Source organism: Astyanax mexicanus, chromosome 12, assembly GCF_023375975.1.
Source record: "Astyanax mexicanus isolate ESR-SI-001 chromosome 12, AstMex3_surface, whole genome shotgun sequence".
Lineage (NCBI taxonomy): Eukaryota > Metazoa > Chordata > Actinopteri > Characiformes > Acestrorhamphidae > Astyanax > Astyanax mexicanus.
This window is the reverse complement of record NC_064419.1, coordinates 49,842,320-49,861,795: the sequence shown is the minus strand read 5'-3', so window position 1 is coordinate 49,861,795 and position 19,476 is coordinate 49,842,320. Positions and strand designations below refer to the sequence as shown.

General features: G+C 40.2%; 1 protein-coding gene across 5 annotated transcripts in view; it reads right to left on the bottom strand.

Moving 5' to 3' along the window:
• celsr3 (cadherin, EGF LAG seven-pass G-type receptor 3) overlaps positions 1-19,476 on the bottom strand; it is a 118,844-nt gene that overhangs the window by 82,850 nt on the left and 16,518 nt on the right. For all 5 annotated transcript variants that reach the window (XM_049485592.1, XM_049485595.1, XM_049485596.1 and 2 more), the window contains exons 2-3: positions 4,230-4,567; positions 2,971-3,259 (exon numbers count right to left, since the gene is read on the bottom strand). In XM_049485592.1, coding sequence (XP_049341549.1) covers positions 2,971-3,259; positions 4,230-4,567 — 627 coding nt within the window. The remainder of the gene's footprint in view (positions 1-2,970; positions 3,260-4,229; positions 4,568-19,476) is intronic.

The window sequence follows — 19,476 nt, the reverse complement described above, 5'->3', positions numbered from 1 at the left end:
CAATACAAAAATAAGAATTTCAAGAACTTGAACCGAAAGTATTTTTAAGTGGAGTCAACGCAAAGACCATCAAAAATGTAATAAGGATGGAACTGGCACTCATTAGGAATGCCTTAGTAAAGGATAGAAGAGCAGGAGTTTCCTCTGTTGTACAGGATGAGTTTATCAGAGTTTTCAGTCTCAGAAACCACAAGTTAACAAACAGCTCCCCAGATAAGAGTATCTAAATACTTCACAGAGTATTTTAGTTTGTTTAACACTGTTTTTAAGTTACTACATGATTCATTATGTGTTCCTTTATAATCTGATAGATCATTAAGCTATTTAATTACTATGTAGGATAAAAGGATGTAGGAGTATTTGAGCAGAGGAGAATCTATATTATCAGCTCCGGCGGCAGATTCTGGACGACTGATCTCTGTTAGTTGGGTAATCTTTCACTGAGCTGTTTAAAGACCTGGCAGTGCCCGCTGCTTCACCAGAGGAGGCACCACAACACGGGCACGCTCCTGATCCTGAACCAGCCCTGATCTACAGCCGGGATCTGAGCTGTGAATCCACACTGCCAGAGTCAGACACGCCTCAGCTGACCAGCATCTCTCAAACAGACTATCACTCATCACATCTGGAGACAGCAGCATAAACATCTGTACAGAGTCAGGCTTCAGATAGTAAGATATGGCAGTTTATCTGATTTTGCTATTTATAGGTTTATGTTTGAGTAAAATGAACATTGTTGTTTTATTCTATAAACTACAGACAACATTTCTCCCAAATTACAAATAAAAATATTCTTATTTAGAGCATTTATTTACAGAAAATGAGAAATGACTGAAATAACAAAAAAGATGCAGAGCTTTCAGACCTCAAATAATGCAAAGAAAACAAGTTCATATTCATAAAGTTTTAAGAGTTCAGAAATAATCAATATTTGGTGGAATAATCCTGGTTGGTTTTTAATCACAGTTTTTTTTTTCATGCATCTTGTCATCATGTTCTCCTCCACCAGTCTTACACACTGCTTTTGGATAACTTTATGCTGCTTTACTCCTGGTACAAAAATTCAAGCAGTTCAGTTTGGTGGTTTGATGGCTTGTGATCATCCATCTTCCTCTTGATTATATTCCAGAGATTTTTAATTTGATAAAATCAAAGAAACTCATCATTTTAAGTGGAATCTTAGAGCTAACAGGAACACAGAAATAAGGAGCACAGATAACAGAAGCAGGATCTCAGCTTACAGAAGCACAGCTAACAGGGGCAGGATCTCAGCTTACAGGAGCACAGCTAACAGCTAACATGAGCTCAGGTAATGGGAGCACAGCTATAGGAGCTCAGCTTTAACAGTAGCACAGCCAATAGGAGAACATCTAACAGGAGCACAGCCAACAGGAACACAGCTAACAGGAGCACAGCTAACAGGAGCACAGCCAACAGGAGCACAGCCAACAGGAGCACAGCTCTAACAGGAACACAGCTCTAACAGGAGCACAGCTAACAGGAGCACAGCTAACAGGAGAACATCTAACAGGAGCACAGCTAACAGGAGAACATCTAAAAGGAGCGCAGCCAACAGAGGCACAGCTAACATGAGCACAGCTAACATGAGCACAGCTAACAGGAGCACAGCTAACAGGAGCACAGCCAACAGGAGCTCAGCTAACAGGAGCACAGCCAACAGAGGCACAGCTAACATGAGCACAGCTAACAGAAGCTCAGCTAACAGCTATCAGTAGCACAGTCAACAGGAGCACAGCTCTAACAGGAACACAGCTCTAACAGGAGCACAGCTAACAGGAGAACATCTAACAGGAGCGCAGCTCTAACAGGAGCACAGCTCTAACAGGAGCACAGCCGACAGAAGTTTAGCTAACAGGAGTTTAGCTCTAACAGTAGCACAGTTAACAGACTAAAGGATACTGTGTACCAGGAATACACTACAAGAACTAATATCACCACCCACAGTGCACAGTGCAGTGCAGTGGAAGGTAATGATGGTGACGGGCAGCTTCTGGCTAGAATTATCCTCTGTGTGAACAGTGAGAACCTGACCACCTATCACACAGCTGTGAGACATACCAAAAGTCATGGGATATGGTACTGCTGTGTTTGGTAGGTGTGTGGCAAGAACTGATGGTGGTTGTTTGTGTTCAGCCTGCAGTCGATACCTCTATATTCTTCTGTTATTCAGCTGCTATACTTTCTCATCCTTCTCTCTCTTACTCTATCTATCTCTGTCCCTCACTCTTTCATTCTGTATCTCTCCATCTCCCTCTCCATCTCTCGCTCTGTATCTTTTTCTCTCTATATATATATCTCTCAGTCTCTCTCTCTCTCTTATTCTGTATATCTCTGTCTCTCTCTCTCATTTTCTCCATCTCTTTCTTATTCTCTGTCTCGTTCCTATTCCGTATCTCTTCCTCTCTCTGTATCTCTCCATCTTTCTCTTTGCCTATCTCTCACACCCTCTCCATCTCTCGCTGTATCTCTTTCTCTCTCTACATATATCTCTCTGTCTCTCTCTCTCTCTTATTCTGTATCTCTCCATCTCTCTCTCTTTTTCTGTATCTTTCCGTCTCTCTCTCTTTTTCTGTATCTCTCCATCTCTCTCTCTTTTTCTGTATCTTTCCGTCTCTCTCTCTTTTTCTGTATCTCTCTGTCTCTCTCTCTTATTCTGTATCTCTCCATCTCTCTCTCTTATTCTGTATCTCTCTCTCTGTATCTCTCTGTCCGTCTCTATATCTCTCCATCTCTCTCTCTCTCTTATTCTCCATCTCTCTCTTATTTTCTCTGTCTCTCTCCATCTTTCTCTCTGCCTATCTCTCACACTTCCTCTCTCTCTCTCTCTCTCTCTCTCTCACAGGAAGAATAGTTTGGATACCCGATTGCTGAAAGTTGCTGTGTTTCCCCTACAGACTGCACACACACACACACACACACACACACACACACACACACACACACTCTCACCTGTGTAATCCTCTCTGCAGATGCAGGTGTACCCCCCCTCTCTGCGAGCGCAGACTCCTCCGTTCAGGCAGGGATTAGAGTAGCACAGATTAATCTCAATCTCGCAGTAATCCCCGGTGAAGCCCGGCGGGCAGCGGCAGCGCAGGCCCGCGATTGGGTGGATGGGCCGGAAGAGCATGGAGGGGGAGGAGATAAAGGGGGCGGAGCTGTTGAAGCGCAGGACGCTGATGCACTTCATGTAGTTCTGGCAGGGCTCACGCAAACACACGTTATCATCAAACGGGAGAACCTGCACACGCACAAACACACATCAACACACACAGAAACACACAGAAACACACACCAACACACAGCAGTGAGTGTATTTTTATATATTTATATATCTCTGTGTTTTATATGTCTGTGGGCCCTGTTGTGCAAGGCGTGTCATGATGCTCATTGCTATCTTAAGCTCTATCCGGACGGGATTAGTTTTTCAGGGGATTCTGGGTAATTTTCTCTTTTTTATGTTGTTTTTTTATCCTCTGTGATTTTATTCCCGTCCAGAACGATCATGTAGGTGCTTTTCTCAGACGTCCTCTGAGAAAATTACAGGCTGAATTATCTACTGTTTTTCTCTGAACTCCGTGCTCCTCCGGTAATTTTAGTCCCGTCCGGACGCACATCTCTGAGTTTCGTCTCCTCGCCTTTAATAAAATAGATATTTGTCCACTGCCGCGCACCGTAATTACACTTTGGGCGCACCACGGTTTCCACAGACATCCATGTTAAAAAACACAACAGTGAGTGGAAATGGAGGAGCTACTGAACTACTGAACACGATGCCATGTGACCGAGAAAGCCTACAAAAAAAAACTCACCGGATGCAGGAGTTTTATCACTGAAGTGAGTGGAAGTGTGAAATACTTGAGAAACTAATCTCATCCGGATAGAGCTTTACTTTGTCTTTTCCATAAGTCATCATTAACTTAATAACTTTTTTTTATTTAACTATAATAAAACATATTTTCTATATTATTTTATTACATATGTTAAAAAAGTTGTTGTCAGTGTTTTTCTATTTATATTTATGTGTTTATTAAGTGCTTATTAATGTTTTTAAAGTATTTACAAAGTAATTTAGAACCAATAATAAACTCCTTTATAATAAACTATTTATAAGCCCTTTATAAAGGAGCCTTATTTTAAAGTGGTACAGAGAATACGTTTGGTAATATATAGTGTATATGTGTGTGTGTGTGTGTGTGTGTGTGTGTTACCTGCATCTGTGCGAGCATGTTGAGGCGGGGTCTGTTGAGGTACAGCTGTTCCTCCAGAGCTTCAGAGGGGAAGTAGTGTCCTCCGGGCAGCGCCGCCGAGAAGCTAACGTTCAGCACGCGCTCCGTCTCCGCGTCCGGCTGAATATTAAACACGAACACGTCGTCCGGGGCAACCGACAGCACGGAGGACACGCCCTCCAGGAAGTGAGTCAGCAGCGGGGACAGGAAGTGCTCCTGGGACATGTTCTGGAGGCGGACGGTGACGCTGCTGCTCAGCATGTCCTCGGTGATGATCAGCACCCGCAGCACACACTGCGCACTGATGCTGTGAACTCCATCTGAGAAATGGGAGGGGCATAGAGAGAGAGATAACAAGGGGGCGGAGTTAATGGTAATAATTATAATAATATTAATAATAATACTGCTGAGACTCACCATTAAATCCTTAACTTCAAAGACTTTACTATTCTACTTCAAAGGTTACTTTTACCTTTAATCTGCTCGATACTGTTAAAGAGTTCACTGTAAACTTACTTAATTATGTAAATTTCGTAATATTTTATATTTCCAAACATTACTCAAACATTCTGAGTTTGTGCTCTGGAAAAAATACGATAACAATTTTAATTATTAAAAATGATGAGTCACAAACCATCAAACCAAACTGAACTGCTTGATTTTTTGCACCAGGAGTAAAGCAGCATAAAGTTATCCAAAAGCAGTGTGTAAGACTGGTGGAGGAGAACATGATGCCAAGATGCATGAAAAAAAAAACTCTGATTAAAAAACAGGTTTATTCCACCAAATATTGATTATTTCTGAACTCATAAAATTTATCCCGTTACATCTGGAGTAAAACTATAAAACACAATTTCAGAAAAAGAACATCATACTGAACACTAGTAAAACATGGTGGTGGTAGTGTGTGTGTGTGTGTGATGATCTGGAGCTGCTGGATAACTTGCTGTAATAGATGGAAGCAGGAATTATACTGTCTACCACAAAATCCTGAGGGAGAATCTCCAATAATCAGTTTGTGACCTCTCTTAAGCTCAGGAGTACTTGGGTTCTGCAGCAGGACAATGACCTGAAGCACACAAACCCAAAAACTTCACCTCTGAATGGATTAATAAAACACTAAATTAAGGTTTTGGAGGGTCTAGTTAAAGTCTGATTGATTGAGATGCTGTTGATGATCTTAAACAGGATGTTTATGCTGGAAAATCATCCAATGAGTCTGAATTAAAACTTTTAATTCTGTAAAGAAGAGTGGAACTAAATTCCTCCACAAAGATGAGAAAGACTCATCGCCAATAAGAAAGTTTTTAGATTCAGGGGGAAATACTTGTTCACACAGGGCTAGATTGGTTTAGATAGATTGTTTTTCTTAATACATTTAAACGTCATTTAAAAACCGTTTTGTTATAATTACTCAGATTATATTTATCTAATATTAAAATGTGTTTGATAATCTGAGTAATGTAAGTATATAATATGATATAAAGATTCAGTGCATTAAAACTATCCACTTCTTGCTGTTGGACTATTTTGTAAATGAGTGTAATATTGAAGAATAACAAAACTCTTAACACGCCAAATTTATGAAAAATCATATCTGGCTGTGTTTATGAATAGTTATGAACAATTATAGGCTCAATATAGACACCCAATATACCATTTTAAAGCTTAGAATCTCTGCTTTTCAGTTATCTAGCCTATTTAGCAGTATCTCCTTTCAGAAAATAAACATTTAGGGCAAAATATGCCTAGTTTCATAAAGTTATGATTCATATCTTTCATATTTGCGTTTATCGTACGTCTATATTTGGTCGGATGCGGTCATGTTATACACCATTCGAACCGTCTGGATGTACGGTTCCTGAATTAGAGCTAGAGCGCGTCTGAGCGCGTGTTTACAGTTAAATCCTGCTCGAGTTTTGACCTGGGGTTACCTCAGGACACACCACACACCCCTCCAACCCCCACCAGCGCGCCCCCCACGCTCTTACCTTCAAAATGCGTCCAAATTTAAGAGAATCCGTCAATCCAGTCTCCTATAATCCCCATTTATATCCAATCAGAGCTTGAAATCATTTCAGGCAGAAATAAATTAATATAAACTTTAACTCCTTATTAAAAGCGTTTTATTCGAAGCTCCACCAAGTGTGCAGTGTCAGATTACTCAGCAGACTCTACTGGATGTGGTGATATGCAAATGAGGCCTGTCAGCCAATCAGGTGTCGAGCTCAGCCAGCTGGAAGGAGGGGCGGGGGCTGCTTGGGCACAGAGACTCTCTCTCAGAGACTGCTCACTCTGCAGGAAGCGCTCTGTTAAAGAGACACTGCGGTTTTCTGTTTGTATGGGAGTAGACTACACAAAAACAGCCTTATTACTGCAAAATTACTTATTAAAGTGGTAGTTTTAATTATTATAAAGTTTCCAGTCCTTTGGAGAAAGAAAATACCATTACTGCTTCAGATCACAATAAAATCTAACCAGTAAGAGGCAGCAGTTTATGATTTTATATGATGATTGTAAACACATTATAGCACAATGTAGAGCTGCCAAAACCCTTGTTCCATATAAATAGTTCATTTTATGTGTCTGGAAATAAAAAAATTAAATAGAAAATCTGAAAAGCGCCTAAAAAACTTCCTGGTTTTTACCATATTTTGGCCATTATATGTTCAATTGAATAATTAAAGTGTCTTAAATGAATTGTGTAAAGGCTTCTAAGTAATATTAATTCATACAATTGACTCTGATTATTTAATATTGGAATGATAAGCCTTCAAATGTGAGTATGTAATTTCAGGTGGAAAATGGTAAAAATAGGCTTGGAACTTAAGAGTTAAAATAGGTATTTTTCCACAATATTGTACTGGTCTATATCACACTGTAGACATTTATAGACCTGTGTGCAGCAGTGAGAAGTATGCTTTCAAAAATGCACACAAATACAAACACACACTCACACACTTAAACACACAATAAAAGAGGATTTGAGATAAAGCTGCATCTCTCTGTTCTCAGTAAAGCGTGAGCTTCCTCCCCTCTGAATTCTTAACCCAAATTACAGATATATACAAAATACACGCCGCACATCACCAATCCAACACCGCCCAACACCACCCAGCACCGCCGCGCTCCTCCGCTGGAGAAATTAGCAAGTCTAAACAGATTCTCTCAGTTTTTATTTGATGAAGAACAGTTTAAATCTGAGCCGCAACAAACAGAAATAATGTCACTGAAGATTTCAGAAAATATGGGCAGAAAAAAACACGCAGAGTTTTAATATCACACTCCGTCCTCTTTACCCAGCAGATTACACAGAGAGAGAGAGAGAGAGAGAGAGAGAGATACACAGAGAGAGAGAGAGAGAGAGAGAGAGATACAGAGAGAGAGAGAGAGTTCCATTGAACATGTCAGTGTGAGCTCCCTGATTTTTGTGTCGTTTTTTCTTTTAAAGTGAGAAAGATGATGAATTAATTTATAGAAACAGTGATATTAAGTCATACTAAGAACAAACGGAAACAAAACAAGACCAAAAACCTCCAAATCGGTAAAGTATTGAGAAAAATACCACCAGAAACAACAGGAGTGAAACTCTTCAGCACAACAGAGGTCAGGACTGAGATACACAGATATACAGAGAACTGGAATCATCTCAGAGTGAGAAACACACCAGCAGGTCTCAGAGACGATACAGAATAAGTGAGTTGGAGGAAATCAGTCATTATTTATTAATTATTTAATATTTTATTTATATTTATATAGAGTTTTATAACAAGCTAACTGCTAAAGCTAATATGGCAGTTAGAATTTGAAATTTGAAAAAAGCTCCTCCAACTGCTCCAGCCTCAACATTCTATCAGCCCAGCAGTCAACATGATCCAGCCAGAGGAAGCACCAGCACCCACTGAACACTGCACTGAGGAGAGAGAGCACTCACCTTGCAGCTCACATCACTCCTGTCCCGTTATTTACCCTCCTGAGGTCAAGAGCGAGACGGCCAGGAAACAATTTAAACACAAACTGCTGAGAGAGAAGCCAGAGAGTCTGTTCTCAGACCTGTATAAGACAGGGGAGACCAGCAACCTCATATTCTACACAGATAGCCCAGAATCATGGCACAAGGCTTTAACATCGTACTACACATCTGTTAAAAAAGAGGGCATCTGTAACGGGTGGAAACTGAAAATAAAAGACCCCTCTGATACAGAGACTGTCATGACCACCATCAATATCTACAAAAATGGAACACTCATGGTTCAGGGAAACCTGAGTGAATTTGAGAAATCATTCGGTCGTCTGAGAGAAGCAGCAGAGGAGGAAAGAGGCAGAGACAACATTCTGCAAGAGGAAAAGTCTGATTGTCCTCCTCAACACAATACCACAACCCAGTCTTCAGCCCAGACCTCATCCCAGTCCTCGGACCAGACCTCTGACCAGACCTCAGCCCAGGAGCAGAAGGACATTGGACAGAATCAGCTCACACCACTCCACACCTCCATTACTCTTTTAAAGGGACATTTTACACAACTGGAGGGAGAGATAGTCCAGCTTAGGGAAATGTTTCTCAAACAACAAACAAACATGAAATGGATTCAGGAAAAAGAGGACTTCAAAAAAGAACTGAGTGATCTGAGAGAACAACTGAGGATTCTTCAGGTGGAGAAAGAGGAGGACAGGAGCAGATACAGAAAGGAGATGGCTGAGCTGAGGGAAGAACTGAGACTGAGGGACAGTATAGTGGAGAGTCTAAAAGAACAGCTACTCTCACTCAAACAACCCCAGAGTCCTCCAACAACCAAGATCTCCAGACAGACCAACCCTAACAACCACCTCCAGCCTCCTTCCATAACCCCCACCAGCTCCCAACAACCTCCTGCCAACCAACCATCACAACCAGAGCAGTGCACAACCATGGATGAAGGAAGAAATGCAGAGCAAATAGAAATTGCACTACTAATTGACTCAAATGGAAAATTCATTGATGAGAAAAAACTCTTCCCAAGACACAGAGTGGCTAAAATATGGTGCCCATCTACCCAGAAAGCACTGGAGCTTCTCACAGAAGCAAATCTGGGGTCACCATCCCACATTATCATCCACATGGGTACAAATGACCTCAGAACCCAACAAGAAAAAGTTTCCATGTCTCTGAAAGCGGTGATGGAGAAAGCCAGCAATACTTTCCCAAGTTCAAAGATTATTATCTCCACCTTGCTGCCCCGAAAGGATTTCCACCCATATACCATCCAAAAAATCAATGCCAGTATTTCCAGAGACTGCGCCCTCCACCCAAACATCCACCTTGCTCATCATCCAACACTCAACACTGACTGCCTCCACGACCATGTCCACCTTCTCAAAAGGGCAGTTCCTGAGTTCGCCAGAAAGTTAAAGGACATTGCTCTGTCCCGAAATGTCACCGCTTACCAAAGAACCACTGGACATACACCTAAACCCAGAGATCGAGCTCCTACAAGAACCGCCAACCTGAGACCCCAACACCGAGCCCCACACTACCCAGCACTACCCAACATGCAGAGGAGTCCTCAGGAAAACCCTTTTCCAGCACCAGCATCAGATCACCTCACAGATACCCAGACTTCAATATTGCCACTGGGCCCAACATCAGCACCCCTGAACCCACAGACCAGGCCAGGAAATCTGACCTACGCTCAGGCCCTCAGCAGAACTAACCCTAATGCAGCAGAACTGAGAGACATAGGACAAATGCTCAACCACATCTGCTCACGTCTGATGGGACATGATTCATGGTGAGATACTAAATATTACCACAGAGATAAAAAAAAAAAAAAAAAAAAAAGAATGATTTCATAGTTTATACTATTAATATTGATATTTATATATGTATGTACCATAGAAACTTATATTAACAAATTAATAATTCCTTTTTTTTTTTTTTCTATATTTTGTTTTTTCCTTTCTCTCTTTTTGAGATTTAAATGACACATTATCATATATTATATGGCATCTTTCCGCATCTCCCTTTGGAATATTCAAGGTTTAAAATCCTCTTTATTTGATATGAAAAGTAGAAATCCCGATTTTGTAAATGAAATAAGAGATGTTGATATATTGATTCTACAGGAGACTTGGTATAGAGGAGATGGATCCACTGGTTGTCCCCCCGGATACAGAGAGTTAGTGGTCCCCTCCACCAAGTCTAAAGGAGTGGTTCAGGGTAGGGACTCAGGAGGGATGCTGATATGGTTTAAATCTGAACTCATCCACTCCATTCAAACTATGAAAAAAGGAACTAATCATTTATGGTTAAAGATTGATAAACAAATAATTTCAACCCCTCAAAATGTATTCCTCTGTGCTGTATACATCCCCCCAATAGAGTCACCATATTTTAATGAAGAAATATTTCCTATTCTAGAGGAAGAAATCAGTTCTTTTCAAGCACTGGGTCATGTGATGATCTGTGGGGATCTAAACGCAAGAACAGGACACAAATTAGACTTCATTAATCCACAAGGTGATCACTTCCTTACAGGAAATAACCTTCCTATTCCCACACATTCCCCCAGAGAGAACTGTGACAGCTCTGTAAACTCTCATGGGAAGAATCTAGTGCAGCTCTGTCGAAGCCTGGGTTTGTACATAATAAACGGACGACTGAGAGGGGACTCTTTTGGTCATTTTACCCACAGTTCAGCTCTAGGCAGCAGTACGGTGGATTATTTTATAACAGATCTAGACATGACGTTTCTGAGAGCCTTCACAGTCAAGCCATTAACACCCTTATCAGACCACAGCCAAATTACCATTTATCTCAACCCATCAATAATCAAACGTTATCAACCGCAACCAAACATGTACAATCTCAAACAATACCTCAAGTGGACTCAGGACAGCACTGACCGATACACACAGACAATCAACAACCAATATATCAAATCAGTCTTAGATACCTTCCTATCAGACTCATCCTATACTCCCAATCAAGAAGGAATTGATAAAGCTGTAGAAGACCTGAACTCCATCTTTAGTCATGCAGTCCAACTATCAAACATCCCAATCAAGAAAAACAGAGCTAATAAATTTCAGATAAATAAATGGTTTGATCTGGACTGCAGGAATAAAAGAAAAGAATTAAGACACCTATCCAATCTTAAACACAGAGAACCATTTAATGAAGAATTACGAGTGAAATACTGGGACACACTAAAAGAATATAAACACACGATCAAATCAAAGAAATACAAACACATACAAAATCAAATCAATCATTTAGAGGAATCTATAAACTCCAATTCATTTTGGGAAACCTGGAAATCACTCAACAAATCACATCATGACCAATTATTAATTTCAAATGGAGACACATGGAAAACACATTTCCAAACTCTTTACAGAAACCCAGTAATAAAGGAAAAGCAACAAATCATTGTAGATAAATTAGAAAATCTAGAAAAGATCATTAAAGAGAACCAGAATCCACTGGACTCTCCAATCTCACTAGAGGAATTAGAGGAAACACTCAAAGACCTGAAACCTAGAAAAGCCTGTGGAACAGACGGCATCCTAAATGAAATGTTGAAATGTACCAATCATAAATTCAAATTGGCTATTCTAAAACTTTTTAACTGTGTTTTAAATTATGGCAATTTCCCATCAATCTGGAACGAAGGACTCATAACCCCGATCTATAAATCCGGCGACAAATTTGAACCAAACAATTACAGAGGGATCTGTGTTAATAGCAATCTAGGGAAGGTCTTCTGTAGCATTATCAACAAAAGAATGATAAACTTTATAACTGAACACAACATCCTAAACAAAGCTCAGATTGGATTCCTACCTAATTATAGAACATCAGACCATGTTTTTACCCTCCACACCCTCATTAATAAATATGTCACCCAAAACAAACAAAAGATTTTTGCTTGTTTTGTTGATTTCCAAAAAGCATTTGACTCAATCTGGCACAAAGGATTACTATTTAAACTTCTAAACAATGGAGTGGGAGGGAAAGTCTATGATCTAATCAAATCTATGTACACAACTAGTAGATGTGCAGTGAAAGTGGGATCTCAGAGGACTGATTTCATCACCCAATCACGAGGTGTACGACAGGGCTGTAGTCTGAGTCCTACAATGTTTAATTTATATATAAATGAACTGGCTGAATCATTAGACAGATGTGAAGATATCCCTGGTCTATCTCTTGATGATTCAGTGATAAAATGTCTTCTTTATGCAGATGACTTGGTACTGCTATCTCCCACAAAAGAGGGTCTTCAACAAAGTTTAGACCTTCTACACAAATACTGTGATACATGGGCTCTGAAAATAAACCATCACAAAACCAAAATCGTAATATTTCAGTACAAATCACAACGCAGTAACCATGTTTTCACAATTAATAAAACTAATATTGAACAATCAAATAAATACACATATTTAGGCCTAACAATCACCTCTACGGGAAGTTTTGGCTTGGCTGTGAAGGAACTCAAAGAGAAAGCAAGACGTGCACTTTTCGCCATTAATAAATCTATTAAATTTGATTTACCAATCAAAATTAGACTCAAAATATTTAAATCTGTTATAGAGCCCATTGCACTCTACGGCAGTGAGGTTTGGGGGCCCCTAACAAAAAATGACTTCCCAAACTGGGACAAACACCCTATAGAGGTTCTGCACACCGAATTCTGCAGGAGTATCCTACGTGTGCAGAGGAAAACCCCTAATAATGCATGCAGAGCTGAACTGGGCCAATACCCCCTAATATTAACCATCCAAAAACGAGCCGTGAACTTCTATAAACACATTAAATCCAGCCACCCCCAATCACTCCATTACAAAGCTCTGACCAATCAGGAACAGAACCTCCAGAAGAGCCCCCTTACCCAATTAATCCTAAACATCACCCACCTTAACCCCGCCAACATTACACACTCTACACACCCCCACCACACACTCACCCAAACACTACGACCCAACCCGATCCTCACCAGACTAAAAGAACAGTACCACCACTACTGGACCCAGAGTGTCCAACACCAACCCAAACTGCAGTGTTACTCAGCCCTGAACCGAGAGTACACCCTCGCAGAGTACCTCACACTGATCCCAGATCAGAACCTCAGGAAAGTCCTGACCATGTACCGACTCAGTGATCACAGCCTGGCCGTGGAGACGGGTCGGCACAGACGGACCTGGTTACCCAGAGAGTCCAGGCTGTGCTCTCACTGTGATTGGTCCGTGGTGGAGACAGAGTTGCACTTTCTGACCGAGTGTCCCAGGTACGCCCAGATCAGAGAGAGATATTATGGACAAATGATCGACATCTCTCCTGAGTTCCTGCACTACAGTAACAATGAGAAACTCTCCTGTTTATTAGGAGAGAAGAGTAAACTCCTCCCACTCTCAGCTCTCTATATCACAGCCTGTCACAACCTGAGAGACAACCACTCTAAACAATAATCAATATCCATTATTAATCAATATTACCCCCTACTGTTCACTTATTTATATTTAGATTATATATCTATATCTCTTTTCATTGATATGTCATTATTATTGTTAACATTGTTATTTCATATTTAATATTTTTCATATCAATATTATTTAATCTCTTCTTGTTTAAGTTGTTTTATTAGATTTTCTTTTTTCATTGTGTTTATATTTGTGTATTGTTTGTCTGCTTTGGCAACAGTGTACCTTGTGACAGTCATGCCAATAAAGCTTTATTGAACTTGAACTTGAACTTGAAAGAGAGACAGATAGTTAGAGAAACAGACAGATAGAGGGAGTTAAAAAGAGAGAAGAGAGGGTGGTAGAGAGAGAGAGAGAAAGGACAGAAACACAGAGAGAGAGAGGCAGAGTAAGAAAGGGAAAGAGAGAGAGAGAGAGAGAGAGAGAGAGAGAGAATGAGATACAAAAAGACAGAGAGAGTGAGAGAAAGAGACAGAGGAAGGCAGAGAGAAAAAGAGAGAAGAGAGGGAGATAGAAATAGACAGAAATAGGTATAGAGAAGTAGAGAGAGAGGGACAGACAGAAACAGACAGATAGAGAGAGGCAGAGTGAGATGGAGAGGGAGAGAGAGAAGAAAGAAGGAAAGAAGAGAAATACAAAGAGAAATAGAGAGAGAGACAGAGAGAGATAGTTAAAAAAGAGAAGAGAGGGAGGTAGAGAGTGAGATAGAGAAAGAGACAAAAACAGACAGAGAGAGAGAGAGAGAGAGGCAAAGTAAGAAAGTGAAAGAGAGAGAGAAAGAGAATGAGATATACAAAAAGACAGAGAGAATGTGAAAAACAGACAGACAGAGGGAGGCAGAGAGAAAAAGAGATAAGAGATGGAGTCAGAGAGGGAGAGATAGAAAGAAATAGGTATAGAGAAGTAGAGAGAGAGAGAAAGACAGACAGAAAGAGAGAGAGAATAAGAGAGGGAGGAAGAGAGAGAGAGAAAGGGAGCAGAGAAAAGTGGGGGAGGGTAGAATTGGCAGCTGGTTTAATTACAGGATTATAGGGGCTGACTCCCAGCTGACCCTTACACACACACACACACACACACACAAACACACACACAAACACACACTCTCACACACACACACACACACACACTCTCTCTCTCTCTCTCGATTATGAAAAAGGAAAAATAAGGAATAAGTTAAACACTCCTCGCGGTTGAGGATCTAACAGCGCTGTATAACGAGGAGTAATTAAACAGATTAGCGTTAATCACGTAAAGAACACGTACATTAGACACGCAGATTACATCACCATGATCCGGCACACGCAGACAATACACACACTGTGTACACTGTGTTTCTGTGTGTTTAGATCTGTTTTATCTCTCTTTGTGTCGACAGCGTACAGAAACCAGATCCTCTGTATTGGATTATTACAGCCAATTAATTCACCAGTTCAGCTCGTCTACGACCCAGAACAACACTACTGGAGTTCATCAGCACTGAGTCTGGAGTTTTTTAGTGATCTATAAGAAAACTGTCAATCGTGCACCGTGCAGCTTGATTTAGAACATGTCAGTGTGTCTTTGCTATCATAACGATGGGAAAAGTCCTTACACCTTGTGCATCTTGAAACAAAAAGCACAAAAGTCATGCACTAATTCCCTTAATTAAGGCGTAACATGAAATAAACCAATCTGAGCGTCTCTTGTTCATCATTCTCTTTAAGAGTAGATCAGGTGAGCTCTGACTTTGGTGGATTGCTATTTTAACGGTGCAGCTACCTGGACGTGTTCAACAAACTCTTCTCAGCAGAGGAAACTGAGCTGCTGGTTGACGCTGTGAAGGAGCTCCAGCAGCTCATTTACGGGAACAGCAATGTTATTTTATTTACTATTCTGTTTATTGTTGATGTAAAAGTTGGGTTTGTGCTGCTGTGTGTTCATGTGTGTGTAATAAGTGGGGGCGTACGCTCGGCTCGGCACAGCTCCTGTGTTACCGAGATAGCGATGAACGTCTGACTGTTGGCGTCTGTCTAGGTTGTATTCAGTCAGTGGAGCTCCTGTGTTTTCTGTTACCAAGATAAACAAGCAAAACTCCAGAAATGTACCTGAACACACCTCATTTCCAGAACACCACGCCCATCAGTGTAGATATATTCAGAAGATCTGCTGCTGTTTAAACCAGGCAGGAGGAAGGAGTTTGAAAAGTAGTGAATGCATTAGACCCCGCCCACATATCCCACAGTTCAGTGCAGCATTATTTAGCTTCTACAGGACAGGGTGGGAGTTTCAGGATGCAGTACTCGGTGTTGGTACTGATCCAGTGTCCAGGGGTCTGGTGCAGCACTGCAGGGGTGATGTCACTGTTTCTGTAAATGCAGGAGGAGCAGAACTTCAGAACTGAAACCTGAGAGTTCAGAACTTCTGATGGAGGCTGAACCTCAGCAGAGTGGAGGATCTGAGGAGCTGAGTGTGTGTAAAGTGGATGTGTGAATCTTATATCTCTCTATAATACACGCTAACTGACCAGAGCTACGGCTACTACACAATAATGCGTGTGTTACACTGTATTCTGTACTGTATTTAATCTGGATAGTTTTGATTAGATTTGGTTTCACACTGCAGTTTAAATGACCTGAGTGAACTCAGTGAGCGTTTACACATCAGCGTTTACAGACCCCTCCCAAATCACTCCCTGCTTCCTGCACTGCTCCTAAAGAGTCTACCCTCTGGTGATGTCAACGAAAAAAAAGAGAGAAACGTCCTGCACTAAATCATTCACAAAAATATGATATTTTAGATTGTTTGAATTTACCATTCCACCTTAAACGGCTTTGAATTTAACATCTTCATCTTTTAAGGTGGAACAGAACATTCATATAAGAATCCAGGTGTAGTTTTATGTGGACTGTTTGTAATTACTGCACAACATAAACAGATATCTACAGCTCTCCGATTCTCTGATTTTGCTACTTATAGGTTTATGTTTGAGTAAAATGAACATTGTTTTTATAGTTTTATTCTATTAAGAGTTATTAAGAGTTCAGAAATCAATATTTGGTGGAATAACTCTGGTTTTTAATCACAGTTTTATTTTTATGCATCTTGGCATCATGTTCTCCTCCACCAGTCTTACACACTGCTTTTGGATAACTTTATGCTGCTTTACTCCTGGTGCAAAAATTCAAGCAGTTCAGTTTGGTGGTTTGATGGTTTGTGATCATCCATCTTCCTCTTGATTATATTCCAGAGGTTTTTAATTTGGTAAAATCAAAACCCATCCTAACCAGAGGGTTACATAATCTTTTTATGTTTTAAAACATTGAATTTTTGTTTTTTTTAATACTGTGTGTGTGTGTTTGTGTGCTTTAGGCTCATTTTTCCAGCCTGAAAAGAGCAAACCCGTGGATGTGACTCAGTTGTGTTTCTGAGGGCACTGAACTCCCAGAGCTGCTCATTTATACACATGCATACACACTGCAGACTACAGGCTAACAGACCAGACACAGCCTGGCAGTGTGTGTGTGTGTGTTGCTGTTATTGTAGTTCTTCACAGTACAGGATTTTCTGCTCTATTTTCTTTTACTCCATCATTTCTCCATATTAAAACCATGTAGACGCTTTATGATACAAGTGAAACTTGTATTAAAACTAGTGCTAACTTGCTGACTACAGCTCTGGAAATTGATTTTACCAAATTAAAAACCTCTGGAATATAATCAAACCATCAAACCACCAAACTGAACTGCTTGAATTTTTGCACCAGGAGTAAAGCAGCATAAAGTTATCCAAAAGCAGTGTGTAAGACTGGTGGAGGAGGAGAACATGATGCCAAGATGCATGAAAAAAAACTGTGATTAAAAAACAGGGTGATTCCTGTGCTGTATCAGTTCCTCAGTGCTGGATGCAGTCCTGCAGGTGGACGGTGGTTTCCGGTTGAGAGTATGCTGTTTGTGATTGGCTGATTGTAAGTGGTTGTGTGTTGAATGTGATTGTAAAGAGTCCTTTGATTTTTAGAAAGGTGCTATATAAGAGTAACTTTATTCCTTTCCTTTTTACAATATAAACACAATACTGAGAACAGGAGGTAGATTGATAAAAAAAAATATATTTATGCTGAAATGTGGATTAATCTTATATCTTAATCTTAATCTTATAACTAACACTCACTCTCATACACACATATATACAAACACATATACACAAATAAACAGCTGCTGCTACTGTTTATCCAGCATGTTTCCTCCCTTAAAGTGTTCTTTTTAATTTTAATCTCAATTTCACTCAACACATTAAAACGTGGGGCCACCCACACCTGTGTAAGTTGTGAGGTGTTATCTTGTGAGTGAGACTGGTTGGTTTTGGGTGATCAGTGTGACTCTGGCTAGAACTGTCTGTATAAACAGAAATCACATTCACATTCAATACAGGAGACCCCGCCCACATATCCCACAGTTCAGTGCAGCATTCTTTAGCTTCCATGGGACATGCCAAAAGTCATGGGACTATAGGATAGTAGTTTATATCTGCATTCTCCTTTTGACTCGAATATTAATAACACAACATATCTCCAACCTGCAGAGAGTTACTCATCAGCTCCTGTGTGAGATACACAGCAAACAGAGAAGCAGCACATGCTGAGCTGGAAGTGTGTGTGTAGCTGTGTGTGTGGTGTGTGTGTGTGTGTGTGTGTGTGTGTGTGTGTGTGTTTTCCCTGCGAGTGCAGCAAAGACTTTTTATTACCGTGTCAAAGATTTTGTGCTCTTTTTTTAGCCTCTGTCTTTGATGTATAGGGCAAACGGTGTGTGTTCATATGTGTGTGTGTGTTCATGTGTGTGTGTTCATGTGTGTGTGTGTGTGTGTGTGTTCATAAATCATGACCCAACATTTTTCCAGCTTTGGCAATTCAGGTTAACAAGCTAACACATCTGAACAGCCTTCAAAAACAGAACACACACACACACACACCTACAACACACACACACACACACACACGTACAAGTTATTTACGAGTTTTCCTCTCTGCAGTGAAAAGGAGGCCAAAATAAACTTCACTTTAAAAGTGAAAGGGCTGAGGGGGCGAGAGAGGCTATAAATGATTAAACACATTCTATACAGAGAGAGAGAGAGAGAGAAAGAGAGAAAGAAAGAGAGAAAGAAAGGATGAGGGAAAGGCAAATTAAAAGTGAGATATTTTTGCTCCATATCAGCTGAATCATGCTGTAGTCGGTTTACAGTGTAAAACACTACTTTTCTTAAAAATGATGAGTTTCTGATTTTACCAAATTAAAAACCTCTGGAATATAATCAAGAGGAAGATGGATGATCACAAACCATCAAACCACCAAACTGAACTGCTTGAATTTTTACACCAGGAGTAAAGCAGCATAAAGTTATCCAAAAGCAGTGTGTAAGACTGGTGGAGGAGAACATGATGCCAAGATGCATGAAAAAAAAAACTGTGATTATAAACCAACCAAACCTAGGAAAAACACCTATTCTGTTATGCAAAAAAATGATTGTAACTGATTATAAACCAACCAGGATTATTCCACCAAATATTGATTATTTCTGAACTCTTAAAACTTTATGAATATGAACTTGTTTTCTTTGTATTATTTGAGGTCTGAAAGTTCTGCATCTTTTTTGTTATTTCAGTCATTTCTCATTTTCTGTAAATAAATGCTCTAAATGAGAATATTTTTATTTGGAATTTGGGAGAAATGTTGTCTGTAGTTTATAGAATAAAACAACAATGTTCATTTTACTCAAACATAAACCTATAAATAGC